The sequence below is a fragment of the Calypte anna genome, chromosome 3 (assembly GCF_003957555.1).
Source record: "Calypte anna isolate BGI_N300 chromosome 3, bCalAnn1_v1.p, whole genome shotgun sequence".
Lineage (NCBI taxonomy): Eukaryota > Metazoa > Chordata > Aves > Apodiformes > Trochilidae > Calypte > Calypte anna.
This window is the reverse complement of record NC_044246.1, coordinates 49,022,945-49,044,237: the sequence shown is the minus strand read 5'-3', so window position 1 is coordinate 49,044,237 and position 21,293 is coordinate 49,022,945. Positions and strand designations below refer to the sequence as shown.

The window sequence follows — 21,293 nt, the reverse complement described above, 5'->3', positions numbered from 1 at the left end:
TCTGACCAAATACAATTATATATTGATGAGGAGTTAGTGCAAGTAACATGTTGGGCTTAAAATAAACATCAAAATATGTGTGTGTTACATATATGTGTATGTTACAGACATACAGAGAGTTTTTTTCAGTTTGTCTTTCAAGTGCAGGGTTAATTTAATGGATGACAGATAGCACTTGAAGTCATTCAGCTACATTAAGAGCTCCAGCAAATTTCTCAGACATTTTTCCCCATTACTGTCTGGAAACTTGCAGACAGTGTTGGTCTTTCTGCTGGTCAAATAAGGACACCAGTGTCTTAGAAACAAGGTCTGCTATTAGAGCCCAGCCCACCTGCAAGATCTCCATTTCTGCAGTAAGAAGCTTGGAGAGTTCTGCTGGAGTTTGGATTTAGCTTCCCTTCCTGCTCCTGGAGGCACCAGGGGGTTGTGCAGGACGAGAGTGTTAAGAAAATTTGGTTTTCAGCACAGGCTGAAGGCGTTGGTTGCACATTATGTAGCTGGGTCTTTCTTTGGAAGAAGGCATAGCAGCTTTTTTTGGTTTGGTTTGAATTATGTTATCCTCATCTTACCACAGAAGTGCTTTGCTGCAAGGTACTTATTTTTATCACTGCAGTGTGTGGCTGCTACCTCTCTGCTGTCCCTGTGTTGCTGAGCCACATCCCAGAAAAAAGACCTTGATATCAGGCACTGACAGAGACACTGCTTTTATTTTCAGTTTCTTTACAGAATCAGAACAAGGATGCAAGTTTTCTAGCCCTATAGGTGTGGAATGGGATAACAGGCCCATTTCATGCTCAATTTAGCTTTATCTGGGATAGGTTTTGCTTGTGTGATGCTCAGGGAGGGTAAGAGAAATGGTAAAGCATGATCTATAGTTAAATTTATTCAGGATCCCGTTAGGTATACATCTAAAGACAGATGATGCAGGGATAAATTAAATCTGATGGCTTGTAGCATCTATACTGATTTAGCATGTCAGTGGATCCTGGTTTTAGGGTCACTGCTTTTATTTTTATAGTTTGAGCTACTGCTTTTCCAGTGGCATATTTCCTCCTCTCCATTGGGCAGTGATGAATAAATAAAACTGAAAAGATTGAAACTGATGCTTTAGAACAGTCAGATTCCACTTGTTGTTTATACCAGGGTTACTCCGTGGATTTAATTGGAATTAACCCTGATTTATGCCTGCATACAGGAATCAATGAGAGGCTTTTGTCCAGGCTTGGTATTTGATGAGGATCAGGCTGTGAATGCTGTACAGAAATGTTTTGGGTAGGACTTAATCCTTTCCCTCCCCATCTTTGCTTCATCCTTTTGTTTGTTCATGGCTGCAGAATCCATCTGGCTGAGGAAAGACCCATCCATCCCCAGAGCTCTCTGATGGAAAATGTCAGCCTGGGCGTGGGCAGTGAAGGAATATAATTTTAAAGACCTTTTCCAGAGCAAATTTTTTCATACTCTTTCGTTCTGTTGGCAGCTTACTGTAACTAAAGCAATTCTCTTCCCACCTTTTGTGAAGATTGAATCGCTCACAAACAGGATTCAGCAACAGCTTTTTATGTAACAGCCTCGAGCATGGCTCATTTCCCATTTCTGTGCAAAATTAAAGGATTATTTTGCAAGAAAATATATGAGGAACCTTCTTGTCTGTGGTGGGGAAAAGGGAGAAAATCAACCTGGCCTTTTTATCCTAACACTGTCAGAAAAATCAGTACCTCTTTTGTGTATGAGCAGTGATAGTAAATATGTTGCTTTTCCCCTGTGAGCTGGATTTATGTCAGCTGCAGGATATGTACAGTTTTTTGGGCTGAAGGTGGGCCTGTCAGAGCCGTCCCTTCTCCCTCCTGCAGGGATGTGTCAGGACGAGGATGTTGGGAAATCCTGTGCCGTGCTCTACTCCCCTGCGTCAGTAGGTGGCACCAAATGGCCTGCCAGGGCCACCGGTGGCCCTGGGCTTGTCCCCTCTTCGCCAGCTGGTAACAGGTGGCTCTACAAAATTGAGAGCTTTTTCTCGGATACTGTCTTAGGTTTTCCTGTAACGTGACAGTTTCTGTTAAAATGTAGTCATGCCCCCTTCCCCAAATGTTTAACTGCATTTATTGTAGCTGTTACGTTTTTATAAAGGTGAGTTGTGTGTTTGCTCTTGGATCCCTCTTAGCACTGACTTTGGAGGGATTTGGTTATGGTGGATGCAACTCAGCTGCTACTTCACCCCTAGGGATGGAGAGAGCTTTGGACCGATGCTTCCAGGCCAACGCAGGGTTCTCAGCCTCAAGTTTAGCAGCCATTTATAACCTCCCTCTACTTCCCCCAGAGGAGGTGTTAGGCTCTTTTATATTTAGTGCTGATAAGTACATGCAAATTCCGATTAGAAAGTGGTATGAATATGCTAACAGTACCCGACTGCCTGAAAGAGGAGAACCTCATGTGAAAAGTTGCGTTGGTGGGCTACCATTTTGTTGCTAGGGAGAGTTCAAAGCAATGCATCAGTTAGTTGTTTTTATCTGGATTAGTACATAAATAAATTCCCAGGACCCGTCACAAGTCAGAATTTGCATGTGAAGAAAGAAATGTTTCTTCAGATGTATGTTAAAAGGCTTCTGCTGGTCAAATGCTTATATGACTTTTTAAGCATTTGCATTTTTTTCATCAGAATTTGCACCACTTTGTGGAGGTGTTGAGGTCTTCTTTGCGCTTCAGGTTTTTCTTAGCTCAGTTATCCATGGCTCCATATGCTTAAGTCAACATTCACAGATTTATAAAGCCGTCAGGTTGCTTTTAAGAATAATAGTTGTGAAAGTATCTCGCGACACCTTTTCATAGACGTTCCACTTTGTGCCGAGTTGGATGTGACAATTCTGCGTATGTGTATGCAGCAAAGCTACTGACTTGAAGTGTTGTTTTTGTGAAGTACTTCATGTTTTAAGAAGACTCGGAGCATTAGTTGCTTTCTTATGGACTGGTTGGTGGCTAACCTGTCCTTGAGCTTGTGCACAGCCTTTGAATAAAAGTAATTGATTTTTGAAACCAGAAATCTTAAGCTTAACTTTTACTACTTTCTTCCAATACATGTGGATTGTCTAAATCATAATTGTGTATTTTTCTTTTACAGAGGTTTTTAAGAAGAATCTGATGGTGAGAATAGGTTAAGAAGACTCAAGATGACGACAACAGTAGCGACAGATTATGACAATATTGAAATCCAACAGCAGTACAGTGATGTCAACAACCGCTGGGATGTCGATGACTGGGACAATGAAAATAGTTCTGCTCGACTGTTTGAGCGATCCCGCATCAAGGCTCTAGCTGGTAAGTGCTCACTTCATGGGTAAACCTCTGCTGATGTTTGTATGTGATAGCACAGGATACTGTCTTTGGTGCTCATACTGTGTTGGTAAACTAGGGATGAAGCTTTCCTGTGGTCAAGTGCAGTTGGACCTAACAATTTTTGAGGTTGCATTATCCATTGACATTAGTGAGACATGATGGTCTCATGTTGCTTTGCAGGATGTGCTCATATCTGATGTTTGGCAAACACTTAGCTCTTCATTTGCTATGAAGACTTCTTTGCTGTAAGCACAGGAGAGCAGATATTAATCCATATATCTTTTTTTTTTTCAAATTAGAAATTGTACTGACTCTCACCTTGTCAGTCTTACCAAGTGTGAATAATTTTTACTGTATATTTGAATTCTTCTGATTTAGTTTCTTTGATTGACAGTGATGTTGGTTTCCAGATTTGGATCTAGAATTCTTTAAAATACCTTTATTTGGAGGTGTTCAAAACATCTCACCTGTCCTGAAATGGGGGAATGTGGTAGAGGGAGGTAGCTGTCATTTAGTAAATAATAATGAAAGTACACATTTTTCTGAAGAATCAGAGCTTCTGAAATATATTCTGTCTTCTGCTGAATTACACTCTAATCAGCAGAGAAATGGAATTTGATTGGGTGATGTGTTTTTTTTTTAAAAGCATTTGATTATTGCATATTAAAGGTTGTACATTAACCAAATCTGTTTATGCATCAAGGAGATTATGTCATGTCCTCTCAGCTTGGAGGTATTGCCCTGCAAAGCAATTTTTATGCATTCTGTAAATGATTTCCTGACTCTTACGGTAGCATGCCCACATTCCTGACCTCTGAACAAAATGCCTTGGTAGCGTGGGACATACTGTAAGCATGGAAAACAGCTCAAAATACACTGATCTCTCTGTTAGTGAAATGTTAGTTACAAGGACAGGTTTAAACCAAACACTTTAGAATGTGTCAGAGAGGGTTTATTAAACTAGCTGTTCTGAGGTGAAGGTATCTTCTGTTTCATTTGTGATTCCGATGAGCCTGGCTCTGGAGCATGATGTGCCCTTTCTCCTCTTGATGCTGGCCACAGGAGTACATTGGGTACAGGATGCCTTGAAGTGCTGGGCACAGGGCAGGATCAGGTTTGGAGCTGAGCACCGGGGAGATAAAGCAGTTCACAGAGGTGGGCAGAGAGCAGATCATGTAACTCCTACTGAGGATAGTAATTGTATCTACTTAATGGAACTGCTCGCAGAAAGGTTGTGTGTTAGATTTTGCTATCTTTAGAAAACTTTAGCAGCAGTTCTCATAGCAGTGTGCATTTGAAATTACGGGTAAAATGCCTGACCTGCAACAGGGCTGTGCTGAGTGGGGTCAGAAGCACTGGTGCTTGTGCCTGTGTAGGCAGATGGGTATAAACCAGTACAAGACAAGAAGGATCTTGACTTGTTTGGGTTTTGTTTTGTTTTGTTGGTTTTTTTAATAGAGTTTGATCTTGTTCCGGAAGAAACTGTGTTTTACTTCTGCCATGCTGGTGGTTGTAGGCTATTGGGAGGGAAGTGCTTTTAGTACAAAGCTCACTAGTTACATTTGGGTTCCAGATCTAGGCTTTATTGCATTTGGTTGTTCCACTTACTTTTATGGCAAGCAGAGCTCCCCACCTGTGTAATGAATAATAAACATGAAACTCTTATTTCAAGGAGAAGTAATGTAAGGAAAGTACTTGAATTATTTAGATAGCCTAAAACAAATACTGTTGTTAAAGCAAATAATTTTGATGAAGCTTCAATTCAGAGGCATATTTAAACACTTTCCTGGAGTGTGACTTTTTTTATACATGAGTGTTACTCGTAGTTATTTTGGTTTGACACACTTCATATCTGTAATTCTCTGCTATTAGTGTTGAGAGTACTGTGTGCTGCCAAAAGTTGGTTTAGCATATTGCACTGCTACAGCACTTCTTGAAAGTCTGACCATGATGCAGAGAGTGAGGAACAAGGAGAGGTTTGTATTGCAAATCAAAGGTTATAGTCAAAGGCTGAGCCATGGTACTGCTCCTGGCACCGTTCAACATAAATGTTCGGATATGCTGTCTGGTGGGTAATCTTCCCTTGCATCTCACCAGAAGGGCACTTCCCAGCTTTTAACAGCTGCAGCCTGGAGCGAGGATAGCAATGATTTCTGTCATTGCACTCCTAAAATCGAGACAGGCTCTCTCTGGAAAGGTATGTTCTGATTCAGCTGCTTGTCACAGGATTAGACACAATAATCACTGGGTGAATGCCTATGGCTGTTAGTGCTTGCACAGCCACCCTGGGTGATATCAGGAGGTTCTTCCAGGCTCTAAAACTCATAAATTTGACTGTTTGTCACACCACCACTTTCTCCTGGGTGAATTTCACTGCTCTCTGAAGCAGAAGGAGTTGTGCAGCATGTGCAGGGCAAACTCTTTGCAAATATGAGCATCTTCACACATCTCTGAGACCGTCCATCTTCTGACAACAGCGTTTTTCTCTCCACAGGCCCTAGATTAGTTGTAGCCTAAGATCGCTTGTGGGTGTGCAGCTCTTTCATTATGTCTGCCTTTTACTGAAGTGACAAGACAAATTAAAAGACTATCAATGCTTTGCAGTATATGAAATGCACATGTATCATTATCTCCTTGGCCTAATACTAAAGGTTTCAAAACAAATCAGGCCTGTCTATGGCCTGTCTAGAAGCTGCAAGCTGATGCGTTCAAAAGTAGAGCAGCTGTAGGTGTTTTACAGTACCTGATGAATGGCTCCCTCCTCAGTGGGAATCTGTTGGTGCAAGCATCTTCTGTCCACATACTTACACAAGTTGTGAAATGCCTCTTTGGTGATGCTTCCATCTTGTATCGATTCTAGTTTACTGTAATTTGAATACAGCTTCCTTTAAGGTGAAAAAAGGCAAAGTGGAGAGGCGAGAAATGAGTTCTATAGCCAGAGGGTGAAACTTTGTTCTAGAAGGAATTGTGATGACCCCATGTTCCATTATGATGTTGAAGTACTTAATCAGCAAATCACGAGATGGTGGTCAGAATAATCTATGATTAGACCGTACAGTGGATTGGAGAAGCAGAGATAACATAATAATCGTAGAAAACCACTACTGTCAGCTCAGCAGCAGCTAACCAATATTACTGAAGTGGTCTAATTACCATGAAAACCAGAATGCAAAGGATTGTTTCAGTTTAAAAAGAAAGAAATCACCTGGTAAGTCAGCTTTCAATCAGAATCCAGATTTGAAGGGATATGCAACCAGATTGGTTGCCACTCATGTTGAACTAAGACACTCTGCAACTGATATGAGAAGAAGGTAACTGATCCCTACTTTGTAAATTAAGATATCCCACTGTAGGAAATCATCTTTCACCTGTCCTTGTTCTCTGTTCTTTGGAAGGTCTTGCTGGAAGACCAAGTAATTTTATCTGCTCTGTAAAAGCCAAAAGGATATCATGTTTGCGTAAAATTCTTCATTCACAAGTTCTCAGGTGTTGGATTTCGTCTCTCAAGGGCCATTAGCTAACAAGATTTGCTGTGTAGCACCTTGGTGCATCATGCTCTTGTGAAAGCATTAAGAAACAGTTCACCTGTTTGGCAGAATTTGTCACACTTAGTCTGGGACTGTGACATTCAAATTGCCATGCTCACTGTCTCAGATGCTGCTTTCAGGTAGTATGAGAACTGTCACCTCAAACTTTCCATTTCTTCAGTTAGCTAATTCAGTATTAAAAAATTCCTGGTTAAAGTTACTCGCTTTTCTGCTCATTTGTAATTTGTCCTTTTGTCCTCTGGGTTCACTTGCATGACCAGAAAGTCTGCAACTCATCTGCCTGGCATAGGAATTAGAAACAGTTTCAAAGTTTATAAATTAAAGAGGTGTATCTTCTTACCACAGGGCAGGTAAAGCTGTGTGTTCCTTATTCAGGCCACCTGAGTGACTGTGCAGTGGTCAGGACACTTGCTAGTGCTGCACGTTATTGTTCATGAGCCTTACAGGGAAATACAGGTAAGGAGACTGTTAATCCTGCAGCTTTCCTTGATTGTCACTGTCACGCACAGAGAAACAAGGCTTGTCATTCATGCCAGTAACTTAAATTATCCCAGAAGCAAAAGGGTAAAATCTTAGAAAGTGTTACTTAAGTTACACGATAGAAATATTTTTCTTCTCAGTATAGGGCAATACATGTTTTTAAGGATAAAAAAAGAGAGAAGACTTTCAATGTGAAAGTGTTGGGTACTATACGTGGGGCTAGTTAGCCCTTTGGGTCCTGATATTTAAGCCAGTTCCCTCCTCTGCTTCTGTGTGAAAAGTCAGCAGAAGAACACCCAAAAAACCCAAAAAGAAAGATCCCGCTTGTACGACCCTTCAAGTATTGGGCACCTGTGTGTTCCTGTGCTTTAGCATCTTTCTGGAGCAAAGTTGCTACTGTTTCACTCTGGAATAGAAATAACCGGCACAGTCAGAATGAAGTTTCAGGTCTCAAGTCAATATGAAGGACAAAGTACAATGTTTTAGAGCTTAAGAAAAGAAACCTTTGATTTATTCCTGGCTTTGAAAAAGCATACTGAAAATTCTCTCTTGCGGGACATTTCAGGAATACCTTGCACCTGAGCTATCTGGGACTTTGAAAATTAGTGAGCTAATTCTAATAACAGTAAGTGGTTAAGGAAAGAGAACGCAGCAGTATGTTGATGCTTGTAAATCAGGTTTGAAGGGTGTGTGAAGGATTAGTTTGACATTAAACAGAAATAAAAACCTTACAGCAATGAAACTGCAGATGCATCTTCTCAGTGATGAGATGGCATGGCAGTGATGGTTCTAAGTCCATGTTTTTGTTTAGCAGCCAGAGACTTAATGCAGACTTAGGCAGGTGAGCACATAAGAGTTTATTTTGAAAAAAATCTTATTTTGCTCAGACAAAGGGTGATGGAATTATTTCAGAAGAAAGTTTTCCAAATGTCAACCTCACCCAATGGTTAACCTTCTGAATTATTCTTTTGGAGTGCTTTCTCAGCTGTAGTTTCAAAACTGTGGTATCTTACCAGAATCTGTAGGAGTCTGGAGTTAAAAGCAGTAGTATCATTTTGCATGTTGTGTGTCATGCAGGCTTCAAGTGCCCCGCAGCAGAGAAGCTGCTGTACTTACACATGACACCTGCGGTGCTGGCCAGGACTACTGATGAACACTGAGGTCTTATCAGAAAACATGAAAAAGCCTAACCCATCTGTCACTGCTGATTAATGTGTTTGCTTTTAAAGGTGCTGGTGAAGAGCTGTTCCTAAAGCAAATGGCAAAATCCAGACAATAAATAGCATTTTGTTCTTAGCATTTTTATTTTGAAAGACAAAAAGAAGTGTCACTGTATGCCTACCGGTACATAAAATAACTTTCAAGCAAATGAGAACAACTTGCTCCATCAAGATGTAAATTGATACAGAGGTCATTTGTATCTCATTGCCATAGTAACATGTTTTTTTGGTATCAGTTATGCATAGTCCTGGGGCTTTGCTTTCTTTCTTTAGAAACAAAACAAGTAGTGTACAAACTACGTGGAGGTATAAGTCAGATTCTGTGTGGTCTGATTAGACACCAGATCCATGATCCAATATAGCTTCCTGAGTACAGTGCCAAGCTTCTGAAAAAAAGTACGACTGAGGAGTTTGCTGCAATCAGCCATGCCTGTCTACTTCATGTCTGGTATTTATGATTGCTTAGTAACAAAGTGATGCATGGGAGTGATTGTGTCCTGGTAAATAACACTAATCCCACGCACATTGCTCAGGCAGGACAGCAGAGCTGGAAAATAGACTTTTTGCTTCTTTGGGGAGGGAGCAGTTCCTGGCAGCCCCACTCTGGAAAGTCTGACATCTGTGGTCATTTTACATCTGGGATTAAATTCTTTAAAGTTTAAGCAATATCGAGTTAGACATGTGCAGAAGAGAACTCAGCATCCTTCCAGCAAGTGAGCCTGTATTGATCGGTCTTTAGTTCTTTGAATTCCTGTGCATTAAGCTCCTGGTCTGTAATACAGGTGCCATCTTTGCTTCTCATGGTCACTGTTGGAGAACTCCAGATATACAGCAGCCCTTAGGCATAGAGGGCTGACTGTGCTTGGCCATCAACTCAGTAATTTAGCAAAAAAAGGCACAAGAATATTCTGTACTGTGGTTAAGAAATGAATGAATATATAAAGTAATCTGTACCTAGAGGAAGAAGATAGAAAATGAATATATGTGCATACAGTATACACTTTTAGGATATCACCACTGAAGCACACATGAGGGTAATCCCAATAGCAGTTACACCTGCTTTATCATACCTGGGTATTAGACACACTGGCAGGGCACTAACTTCCATTATGTGCCTGCTTACTCACACTGATTTTAGCTGAGAACTGTGCATTAATTCCCAGGCTGAGATTTTAGCTAAGAACTATGCCTTAATTCCCAGGCTGACACAGCACAGCTCTCTCTTGTCTGGTTTAGTTTTCACCATCCGTTCATCACCATGGCATCAGGGAAGAGTACAAGCACCAGGGGACATGGTGTTGGCTGGGATGAGGGAGGAGCAGCGTTCTGAATCCACTGAGGCAGACCTTGGGAAAGGGAGTGAAACTCTCCCTGTGGCTCCACCAGCTGCTTGAGAAGAGGGAAAATGTTCGCTGTGAGAGACACTCTGGGTAGTTAGTGAGAGCTCAGCCAGGCACAATAGTAGAGCTGAGATCAAATCATGCTGACGATTTAGGAAGAACCCTACCAGCCAGATGGTCAGCTGAGATAAACTGGCATCTCCCTTGGTGTCTGAGACCAGGCTGGCTTACAGCTGGGCATCTGACCCGTAGTGGCCTGTTGCAGGAAACCTAGCAACTGAAAAGACTATAATGTCCTTTCCTCTTGGAATCATTGTTTTGGGGATATGTAATACAGAGAAACCATGGGATAGTTATTAGTGGTCCTTCATTGAAGTGATGAGATTGTTTTTAAATATTTTCCTGAGTCATCTGAATGGAAAGGATTTCTTGTTTATAAAAGCTACATGCCAGTAATTGCAATTATTATTTTTAAAAATGTATGACTTTTATCAGGGATTATCTTGGCTGTGGATGCATTTCAAGGCCTAGTCACAAGTCTATAGTTTGAAAGGAATCTTTCCTCAAAAAAATGTGTATGCAGAAGGGAATGTTCTCATCTCATGTCTTTTGCATCAAACTAGAGAAGTTTCTTTATGAATTTTATTTATTCAGCCAAATCTGCAATGTGCCTTGCATTTTCCCTCCTATTTGTTGCTTGGAAACTGCATGAAGGCACTCCCTGAAGTATAAATAATTCCTAGCAGGGCAAACTGCAAAGCAAAATTCAACATGGGATTAAAAAATGTTTACTAATTTCTGTTAACCTTGGAGCTCTTCTAATGGGGAAAGATTAGTGATGAAATCATTCTCTTAGAGCTTTGATTCTTATCTGGAAGTAATATCCTGGAGAAATACAAACCCAGAGTGCCTTGAGACAATTGCCTTGATGAGGAAGAAGCAAAAAGAACAGGAGCAGGAATGAGGACCTGACAAGTAGAGAGGATAATGAAAATCCACTTCCCAGTTCCACATTTTAGTTTCTAGCATTCTTTCTAAAAGGTTTGAACCCTGGTAGGGAGCAATGGAAACAGTACATTTTTTTTGACAACCACTTTGTATGTGTATGATGATTTTTTTTTTTTTTTTTTAAGTTTTGCTTCCTTTAAACATTATTAAGCCTTTAATATGGATGACTGCCAGATGTGGAACTTCGTTGCTTAGGCATCAGAGGATCTAAAATTCTATAGGAAGCCAAATTAACTTATAATTTAGGGGCTCTAGCTCCTTCAGTTATGGAACTTGCAAAATGGAGGACTTTTTTTATTCCTCTCCCTTAATCTAACCATACGTGACTGTGGCTGGTCACAATTTGGATGTATCTGTGAACATTAATATAGTTTATATGCTTTCTGTTCTATATACATGAAGCGAGGGAAATAGTGGAAATAAATACGCTGGTTTCTGGAGATGTGTAAAGATTAGTGTGTTCTTCTTGTTTCTACCCAATTTCCATTTTGCTTAGGAGTAGCAGGAGATAGAATTTTCATGGCTGAGTGATTATGGTGTAGCAGCAGCGCATCTTCTGTGTTCATGGTCAAATTGGGAAAAAGATGAAGCAGCACAAAGGGAAGAAAGCAAGAAGGAAAGTGGGAATCTTTCTCTCTGCTACAAATAAACATAGATGCAATTCAGATAGAGGAGGAAAGGATGTAGAGAGACATAATGAAAATAATTTCAGCTTCTAAAAAAGCACATTAAAACCCATAAAAAATGATACTGTGTATGAAATAAAGAAGTGTTTTCGTGACAGAATTTCACAGACAGCAAGTATTTTAGCTGTGTAACCATGCACCATGCTTGATTTCAGTAGATTTTTACAGGTTATGCATCTAAGTCAGGGAGCAAACCAAGGGCAGATTGTGGGCTACAAACAAAACGCTTGAGTAAAATTGTTACAGGTTCTCAGGGATGGCTTCCCACCTTAGATGAGCTCACGGAATATGGGAAGCAGTGCAGGTCAGGAAGAACCCATTTGTTCTGGAATACTAACCAGTACAAACCGGGATTCTCCTGGTAACTCCTGTACCTCTTTTTACTGTCTCTTCTCTTCTGGCAAGCGTTCTGCTCTTGCAGTTAGCAAGGACATGCTGTTACAAAAGTTATGTCAACTTTCCTGTTAATTTGGGACTTGTGTAAACTGAAACTCAAAACCAGGTGGAACTAACCCAGTTTCACTAATAAATTGATATTCTGGCCTCTTTTGTGAAAAGATTCCCAAAGGTTTCATGCTGGTTTTGGTCTCAGGCATCACAACCTGCAGGTTCATCTGGAGCCCAAAGCTGGTTTATGCTTGGGAGTCAGCCTGTAGCTGCTGGAAAGCCAGCCTGGCCATGGCAAAAGGAGAACATGTGAACAGATCCTTCTTGTCTCCTGTATTTAATCTGCCCCTTCCCCTGAAATTTGGATTGCAATGGTCCTCCACGCATCACAGAGAATATATTTGAAAGGGACTAGGAGGATCAGATTTTAAGGGTATGTAAGATGAGTGGTTCTGTTCCCACTAATACCTGCAGAAGAGATAATTAAGTTGGCATGCTAATTTTGGCCATGTGTGTGGGCTGCTTCCCTCTGTGTTCCAGCACCGTAGATATGAACTGGAGGGAAAACAGCAAACTCTTCAGGATTAATGTTATGCAAATTTCCAAATATGATAAAATTAACTGTTTCCTGTTAATTCTAGAAAAACTTGCAGCAAACCCCATCTTTTCTCACTGTTGTATATACTGAGAGAGATTCTGGTATTACTGTGTGGATATGGGGATCAGCAGAGAAGTTAAGAAAGGAAAACATGAACACAGGTTTGCAGTTCTTAACTGTAGCACTGAGGGGATGTTTAAGAACTTTACCCTCTGTCAGGAGAAGAGCAAATGTTATGTGATTTCTATTGCATTTGAGATTAATAAATCATCCTTTTTATCTTGTAATTTTTTTCTAGTTAGTCACCAACTAGAGAATTTACAAGAGCAAATAAGAATAAAGAGGAAAGACAAGGGTGATGATTAACCAGATCTGTAATTATTGTAAGCTCTAGCATGCATTCTGCTTCCCATTAGAAAGATAATTGTCTTTCACAGAGCTGTAAAATCATATATTTTCTTGGAGGACACAGCAGTACAAAGCACACATTTGTTTTATGGTCCCCAGGGAACATTTTCTGCATTGCTTTCATGTTTTTTCGGGTATTTATTGCATGAATGTCTTCTGAGGGTGGGTCTGTTTTGAACATAGAGTTCACCACACATACGATCTTCACTGTTGGCCCAGCAAGATCCACCAGTATTGGTCGACTTTACTGGTGGAAGATAGGGTAGTTTGATGGAGAATTTCTGGTGATTCCAATTCTAGCAAGGCTGTGTGAGTAATATTAATGTTGCACACTTATGTGCTTGGCCAGGAATTTCTTAGAGGGTCTTTTTTTCCATAATTTTTTGAGAGTATGCTAAGGTTTTTCTTAAGGATTTTCTTTTAGCTGAGAAGAGCAATAGTTGTGTTCAATCACAGGAACACTGGTTATGAGGGATATGGATGGTGATTTTGCTAAATCTAACATTAGTTTTTTTTCCTTTGCGGTAGAAGCCTATTCACTTCAGCAGCAATTATCAGAACCACATAAAGACAAATCCCAGCACACATCCTTTGCTGTTCTGGGGTAAGCACCTGCCTCCAGATGTTACTTATACATTAATAATATCACTGTAATCAACCTCTTGTTCTCCTTGAGGCTTTGCAAAGCTCTAATCATGTCAACTAAGTCACACTTTGCACTATGATTAAGTGGATAATTGTGTTTTTATTTAGTCTTAACAAGTACACAAATAATGCAAGGCATCATTACCAGTCAAGTGCTGTGGGAGAGGTACAATTCAAAAAATGCAAGCAAAAATTATTTCACATCTATGTTGGAAAAAACAACAACCTACCCCCTTGATATACTAAACCTAGTGTATGATTTGACCCTTATTTTCTTCCAGCACTGTAATCAGTGATGAATTATGCCACACACAATTTTGAGATGTGTTGATTTGTTGAGTTACACTTGGACTGGTACTTAAGTTACCTTATCTATGGCTTTAAAGCATTAATTTTCCTCCATAACACATTATCTAATTAGTTTTGTCAAGGATTTAGTAAATTAAAGAGAAGCAGAGAAAGCAAGCAGAAACCAGGGATAAAAAAAGGGCTATGTGCAAGAGTCTTATGATTGATTCAATGCATTGCTTCCTAGTGGCAGTGAACAGATCTCAGGTTTACTAAAGTGGAGTCAATGGCAAAGCAAATGTATTGGGATTGATGTAACTCGATTTTTTAATGAATCCTTGCTACACATACGGTGTGGAGTTTCACAAATACAGGCAGATCCCCATTGTGCTTTGTTCTTCCTGCTGAATTACCACCAACCTGTGAAGCGGAGCCTTGAAAATGTGCACCGAGGCCCAGCCAAGCATCAGTAATGTTTTGGCAGATGAATCAGCAGCACCTGGGCATCGGGGCGTCCCCCAGGCACTGATACCATCATGAAGTCCTGTCACATCTGTTGCTTGGGGGACCTGTTGTTCAGCCCAAATGCCAGCCTGGATGGCAGCTAAAATGAGGTCAGAATTTCATGGCGAGTTCTGTCAAGTTCTCCACGTGTTATGGCCTTGTGTCTCTGTTTTTCAAACCTTGAACAAAATAAGCTTAAATAAGTAAACAAACACAAATTCTTCCCTTTATCTTTGGCTTTCCCCCTGTGAAGCCTGCACTGCTCCAAACCTACTGCAATTTCTTCTCTTCTTCAGGTGCTACTGGCAGGCCAAAACTGCGGGGACAGAGAGGGAACATGGACAAAGAAACCTCAAGGCCTAACTTCTGCTGTTAAGCTTACCAGATTCATCTGTCCCCCAGGGGACAACCTGGTGTGAATTTGTGTATGTGTTGTTAATGTTTTATGACGAGTGAGGGAAGCCAGTCTGTGTTTTAGATAGGTCAAAGCCAAATGATTATTTTAGGTTTTAAATGTTTTGTTTTTGTAATATTTTACTTTAATTTTTTTTTATTAATGACCACATGCGTTAGTCTGCCACCTGCCAAAGGTGTTGGGAAAGCTTTCGGCCACAGAAAAGCTCCTGGCTCCTGATTTGTGGCCTTCACAGTGTTAAATATATTCCAGCTCTCCTGTCAGTCACTTGGACTTTAGTTTTACCTTCTGAGCTCACATAGCAACACCTGTTTGCTCAAGGTGGGACAGTAATGAGCTGATATGCCTGCAGGTAGGGCCTGGCTGCCTTCCTGCTCTCCAGGGGAAGGGTTTCGTTTAATCATAACATAGGTCAGGCAGAAGCTGCTTTTGGTAGAAAGCTGCAGGAAAAAAGTTGTGGCGGAAATAAGCCTGTACTTGTGTGCTGGATAAAACCTGCTCCTTACGCTTTGGAGGAGTTTGGCTCAGTGTGCTGAGCATTGTTCCTGTAAATTTTGAAGCCTTCTGTGGCTTTTTTTTTGTGTGTGTTGGCCTTCTTTCTCTGGAAATCCCATGGCTGCGGCCACAGCGTGGGGCTCCGGGTGTGCTGGAGGGACAGATGGCTGTACAGGGATTACCAGGGGAAGGTTTAGCTGGCACGGGGGACTCGGCGTGCCACACCACTGCATTGTTGTCTGGACACACACACACACACCAGTGTCCTGCCTGCCCCAGGGGACAGCGCAGGTGCTTCCTCACACCCCCTGTTTTGCCTTGCAAATGTGACAGTGGTTTTGCTGCCTCTGCAGACAATTGCTTTCTTCACCGACTCTATAAATTCTGGCTTGTAGTGCAAAATCTGTAGTGGCCAAGTGTTGGTAGTGCTGGGAAGATCAATGGCCAACTTTCAAAAAATGCTTTAGGTTCTACTTCAGGTCTGCTTGCAGCACCAGAAGTCTTGTGTAAATACAGCTATATTGATATAAAGGGGTTCACTGAAATATGCTAGTAAAAGCCCTTCTGTATCAATGTAATAAGCAACTCTGAACTAGTTGTGTTAAGTAAAGCAGTATATTTAAGAGTTGTAAATGTTCTAAGTGTATTTATGACCTCAGGAGCAATGTGCCAGGTGTTTTCTCCAGTCCATGTGTTCGGAAACCCAGCTTCAGTTGGGAAGTCTACACTTCCATCACTTACCCTAAATAAGCAGTGTTCATGATTGGACTTCTTGCACATTTGTTCCCTGGTGTGTTGGTAGTGGGTGGTTGAATTTCCCCGTTAGGCCTAGCAGGATCTGGGGCTGCAATGAGTCTGTGGGAGTAGACTGAGCGTCTCCCACAGAAATTGTCCTCACATATATTGCTATATGACTAAAAACTTGTGAAACAACAGTATCAAAACAAAGGCAACATTTTGAAATGTTTAATGAGGAGACCTAGTGGGAGGAGAAGAGAACATGAATTCCATTGGAAAGGAATTTGGAAATGAAAAAAAAAAAAAGAAACCATTTGTGTGGACATTATTGGAAATTTTAAAACCGAACAGGTGAATGCTGCATACTGAGAGTATGAACGTGTAATTGACCTTTAAATTTCACTTATGCGTAAGTGAGGGTTTGGAGCTCCTGCCCCTGAGGGCAAACTGACATCCTCTGTCTCACACCGTCTGCAGGAACTGAACTGCCTTCTAATACCCAGCCCTGCTCCCTTTTTGTCCTACAGTGGGATATGTATGAAGGTGCCAGCAGAGGCAGGGCATCCTTGTTTACCTTGCAGCCCTCCCCTGCCGGTGCAGAGTCCAGACAGCCATTAATCTTGCAGCAATACTCAGCGCTCCGATAAACGGGCAAGGAGCCACATACACAGGAGATGTCAAAATCCTCAGTATCGATAAGTAACCTAAACCGAAGTGACACGAATTGGCTGCTTAAAGAACTTTTTCACAAAGCTTTCGTTTGTTCCCCAGCGTCCTGAAACACACATCATTCCGTGTTCCCTCCTTGCCTGCCACTAAATACCGAATGAGGGCTTCTCTCTGTGTCTGGGTGTTACTTTTTTCGAGCGAACCGTCTTGCAGATAAATAAAGTGCCCCCCCACACACACACACACACCTCCCCTTTCATGTGATAGTAATCTGAGACTTTTCCGTTACATGAGGCTCTTAACAAAAGATTGTAATTCCACCAGCTCTGCTCAGGAAGATACCACCATCCGCTGTGGCCACGGCGGAGGCCTGGCAGCACCGGGCCGGGCACCCCGCTGCCACCTGGTCACCCCGGGGCCGGGGCGGTGCGGGCTGCACCCGGCGGAAGAACTTTGGCCGCAGCTTTCCTCGCATGAGCCGTCTTGCTCTTCCCTCTGCTCCCGCCGCCCCTTCCTTCGCCCTTGGTACAGCCTTCGTTTCCTCCATCGCGCTGTATGGTAATCAAGTGACATCAGCCCGCGCCCGGGCGGCTGCTGATGATATTACAAACCAGCAGAGAGGGCTGAGGTGTGCGCGGCTCCTGGGAGCGCTGGCAGGGACGGCAGCGCCTGGCTCCACGCTGCCCGGGCTTTTGGGGCTGAGTCGCAGGCTTGGATTTTCTTTCATTTGGTTCCGCCGGAGCCAGCCGAGCGTTTTGAAATTCCAGCGCTTGGGAGCTGCCTGTAAGGGAACCAGGATTTAAAAAAAAAAAAAACACAACAAAAAACCAACAACAAAAACAAACAAACAAACAAAAAAAACCCAACCAAAACCAACCAACCAAACAACAACAACAAAAGAAAGAAAGAAACAAACAAAAAAACACACCAAAAAATTCCTCATGGTGCTTTAAGGTTGACTCCGTTACAGACAACTCACCGCCAATCCTCACTGCTGGATTTTGAACCGAAGCTGTTGTTTACTTAGGGCTCGTCGAGAGCCTTTTCTCTGGGAACTGAAGCAAGAGCAAGCTGGGATTTACTTGGATGTATGGTAGAGAAACCTGTGGCTCCTTTATGCTGCATTTCTTCGTTTCCCTGTGTTACCTGTAAATGGAATTACAAAAATCAACCAGTATGCCCGGACCATTGTCCCCAGGATATGCAGCTCAGGTGCCGTATAACTATAATCAGTTAGAGGGAAGATTCAAGCAGTTACAAGGTAAGATCGTACTGGTTTTTGGTTTTCTGTTTTGTAGGTGTTGCTATGACATGATCCCCATAAACCTTTAGTCTAGGCATGTTCTCATTGTATCAAGTAGTTAATGGGAGTCCAAAAATGGTGCTATCAGAAAAAGCTTTGTGGTCTTTTTGGCTTTTACCTCACTGAAGGTGTCCTCAGTCTTATGCAGTGTAAAGATGCACATCCAGCACTACAGATGAGGACTAACCCAGACCACGTTGCTTAAAATAATAAAGTGGAGAGTTAGGAAGTGATATTTCTGTTTATTTTATCGTTAAATAAAATGCAGTCATTGCTCTGGAGATTAATCATAAAATCCTAGCTTTGTTTGGCTGCACTTTGCAGTGTGAGAGCTCTAACTCTGCATACCTCCTGTGAAGGCGGGTGGCTTAACTTCTTCAAATGAAGAACAGTTGCATAATTTCCAAATGAATTAGTTTGCTCATGTCACAGAAGATCTCTGAAAAAGCATTAATGTACTTTCACATTCCAGATTTGGTTGGGTTTTTTTGGTTTGTTGTTTTGTTTTTTTTCCATCTTGTATTATTCTAAGTCAAGGAGAGTGTCCTGCAATGTCTTTCCTCTAGATTATCTGTCTGTGTGAGAAAACGGACATTTCTTTTGGGGAATGGTCGTGTGTTCTCTAAAGGGTAGGCCTCTGACCCCGTGATGGAACCCCCAGTTGTTAGCAGGGCAGTGGTGGAGGGTTGTGCCCAGCATCTCTGTGCCCCAGACAGGCTGAAACAAGCTCTGATCTTTCTCTGCATAAGGCATGTCCCAAGGATGAATGAACTACTGCATTGCAGTTTCAAAATAAAAGAAGAATTTTTAACCGAAACCAAACCTCTTTCTCCTCTCCTCTTTCTCCTCTACATCCATGTGACTCTGTAAATAATCCCAGAGCAGCCTGAGTACAGGGAAGTTCAACCCTTCTGTGCATGTTTCTTATTTTACTCCGGACTGTGCCACAAGTGTGGTCCTGTGGTTCCTGTCAGAGGGAGGAAGAGCCTGTTCAGGGCAAAGAATGTTCCTATTTTTTGGCTTACGGGGCGAGGGAAAAAAAAGTATCTTTCATTCAAAGTACTTTGTTTACCTTGTAAACTAGCTCAAAGTAATGGCTGCGCGCTAGAGGTAATGAGATAAAATGACAGCATCTTAAACACTGGCAATGTAGACATTCCTCAGGCAAGGCATGAAAAATCCAGGCTCCGAACTTGCACACGAGGGAATATGTTAGAGGCTTTATCTTGGACATCTGTCAGATCTTAGGCTGCGGTACTTCTTGTAAAAAGAACGAGGTAAGTTTTGTGGCACGGAAAAAAAAAAATACCGTCGGCTTACGCTTCTTTCTTTGATGGTTAAGTTAGCAGTCCGAAGAAGGCAGATTTTATCATTTTCAGGGTCACTGCTTCAGGAATCCATTATCTGTGTGTTTTTACATTACACTGAAACAGGAAAGCAGACTGAAGTGTTGAAAGCACAGAAAGTGAGTTTTGCCTTCCGTGGAATGCACTCTGTTGACTTTAAAAAACAATTTGCAATGCTCTCTTGAAATGTACTGCAATTTCCTCTAACAAAAGAGTTCAAATGCAGTGAATTCTTCTGCAAGTGTAAGGAGGGACTTCTCACATTGCAGAGAAGGTAGGCAGGCTTGAAGAATCGTGCTGTAATGATGTGGTTCAGGGCGGAGCTTAAGTAGAGGAAATGTTTTAAATTATGCACTAGCTAGTCTGTGAAATGCTAAATAAGCCTACAAAATATTGTGTGCTGTAAAGGGAGTGGCTTAACACAGGTGTCTTACCTTTAATGGCTCTTTGTTTGAAGAAAACCAAAAAAGCTATTTATTTGTTGTAAAATTCTGAGGTGATTCTTGTCCTCTTTGCTGGGTAGGCTCTGGTGGAAACATTGGGTGTTCTGCGGCACTGGGAAGCACTTGCAGTGTCCAGACTGAGACCCAGCAAGGATGAGCTGAATATTGTAGTATTTTTAAATTAAAAATTTTATCACCAGTTTTACTCTTTCCACTGTGGAAGTCTACAAATAAGAGCAGAGACATTTCAGATGTTAAGTCTCTGGTAAAAAGTACCTTTTGAAGCTTTTCTGCCTTTTTATTTTTGTGTTTTCCTCCTTTATGACTGTGTTTCACCCCTTTTGTCTACAGTAGTACAGCTCTTTGTAAAGCAGCACCAGGATGGGCACCATTCAGGGTTACTGTGTTCTTCCCCCACTGAATTTGCCCTCATTTTTCACAGTTTCTGGAGGTTTCATGTGAATCCATGGCTTTGTACTTGATTATAGCAAGGTACTGTTCAGATTTAGTGAAGCTTGGGAATTTTCCTCATTAAAAGCACTTAGCAGCATATTGTTTTGACTGAAGTAATACAGAACAAGTGCTCAGGCCCTGTACGAAGCATAAATGAGTAGATGACAACTCTGATCTCCTCTTTCCTGAGGTAGACAATACGTTAGATTTTGCACTGCCAGCTTCACATGAGAAGAAAAAAATGTCGACCTAATTCTGTCCTAAAACACTAGGGACAAAGCAAGTTCAGTTGGTAAGTGATCACTAAGACACTCCATCTCTTCTAAATATCTTGAAATGATGATTGTAAAGAAACTGTTGTTCAACTTAAAGCAGATTTGCCAGCCCTACCCCACTGGGGTGTGAAGCCAGGGCAAGCTGTGGGACTACACTGAAGGGGCTGGGCTGGGAATTTCAAGTCACCTTGCAGGAGATCCTAGCTCCCGTTTGCCTCAGTGGGCTGGAGTGAAGCAGGATGTGGCAGCAGCTCCTGACACTGGTGGATCAGGGCGGTCTTGGTGCCAAAGGAAACCTTGAAGTCTCAAGTGTGATAACAGAGAAGTTTAAGCATACTCAGTCCTCGTGCTCATGAGAATATCAGTGCAGGTGTGGGGAGAAAAATGCTTTAGCAAGTTGTGTTTCCTTTATTAAGTTTCAGTAAGTTCTTATTATGGTTAGTTCACCCAGTCCTGGAATGATAAGTGAGAGATAGTATCAGTGGTTGCTATCATCTTAAACCTAGGTGTGGAGTTTTGGTTCTCAGGGCCACTTGTTTGGTAGAGAGGGATCGTGTTGCAGGGCTGGAGGAGCTCTCTGCAAGTAAAGACAGAGCCCTAAAACTTGTTTGTGGAGAACCTGTTCAGGATACGTCAGTGGAGGAAATTCACCCTGCTCAGTCGAGGAATTAATTGAGAAGCAAACCAGAGAAGTTATGATCTTAAACCAAGGCTGTC

General features: G+C 41.7%; 1 protein-coding gene and 1 long non-coding RNA gene across 7 annotated transcripts in view; one reads left to right on the top strand and one right to left on the bottom strand.

The window, feature by feature from the left end:
• The window catches only part of SPTBN1 (spectrin beta, non-erythrocytic 1), a 128,935-nt gene that overhangs the window by 36,681 nt on the left and 70,961 nt on the right, over positions 1–21,293 (top strand). For 4 of the 6 annotated variants that reach the window (XM_030446678.1, XM_030446681.1, XM_030446679.1 and 1 more), the window contains one exon: positions 3,113–3,309. In XM_030446678.1, the coding sequence (XP_030302538.1) occupies positions 3,162–3,309 (148 nt within the window). In that variant the 5' untranslated portion in view covers positions 3,113–3,161. Of the gene's footprint in view, positions 1–3,112; positions 3,310–17,849; positions 18,018–21,293 lie in introns of those variants that run through there. The other 2 variants (XM_030446683.1, XM_008493255.2) reach the window with 2 other exon arrangements.
• On the bottom strand, positions 17,450–18,240 carry LOC115598015. Its single transcript, XR_003987322.1, has 3 exons — positions 18,178–18,240; positions 17,736–17,902; positions 17,450–17,537 (listed from the first exon to the last, which is right to left on the bottom strand). It is a non-coding gene; the product is annotated as an uncharacterized LOC115598015 (long non-coding RNA).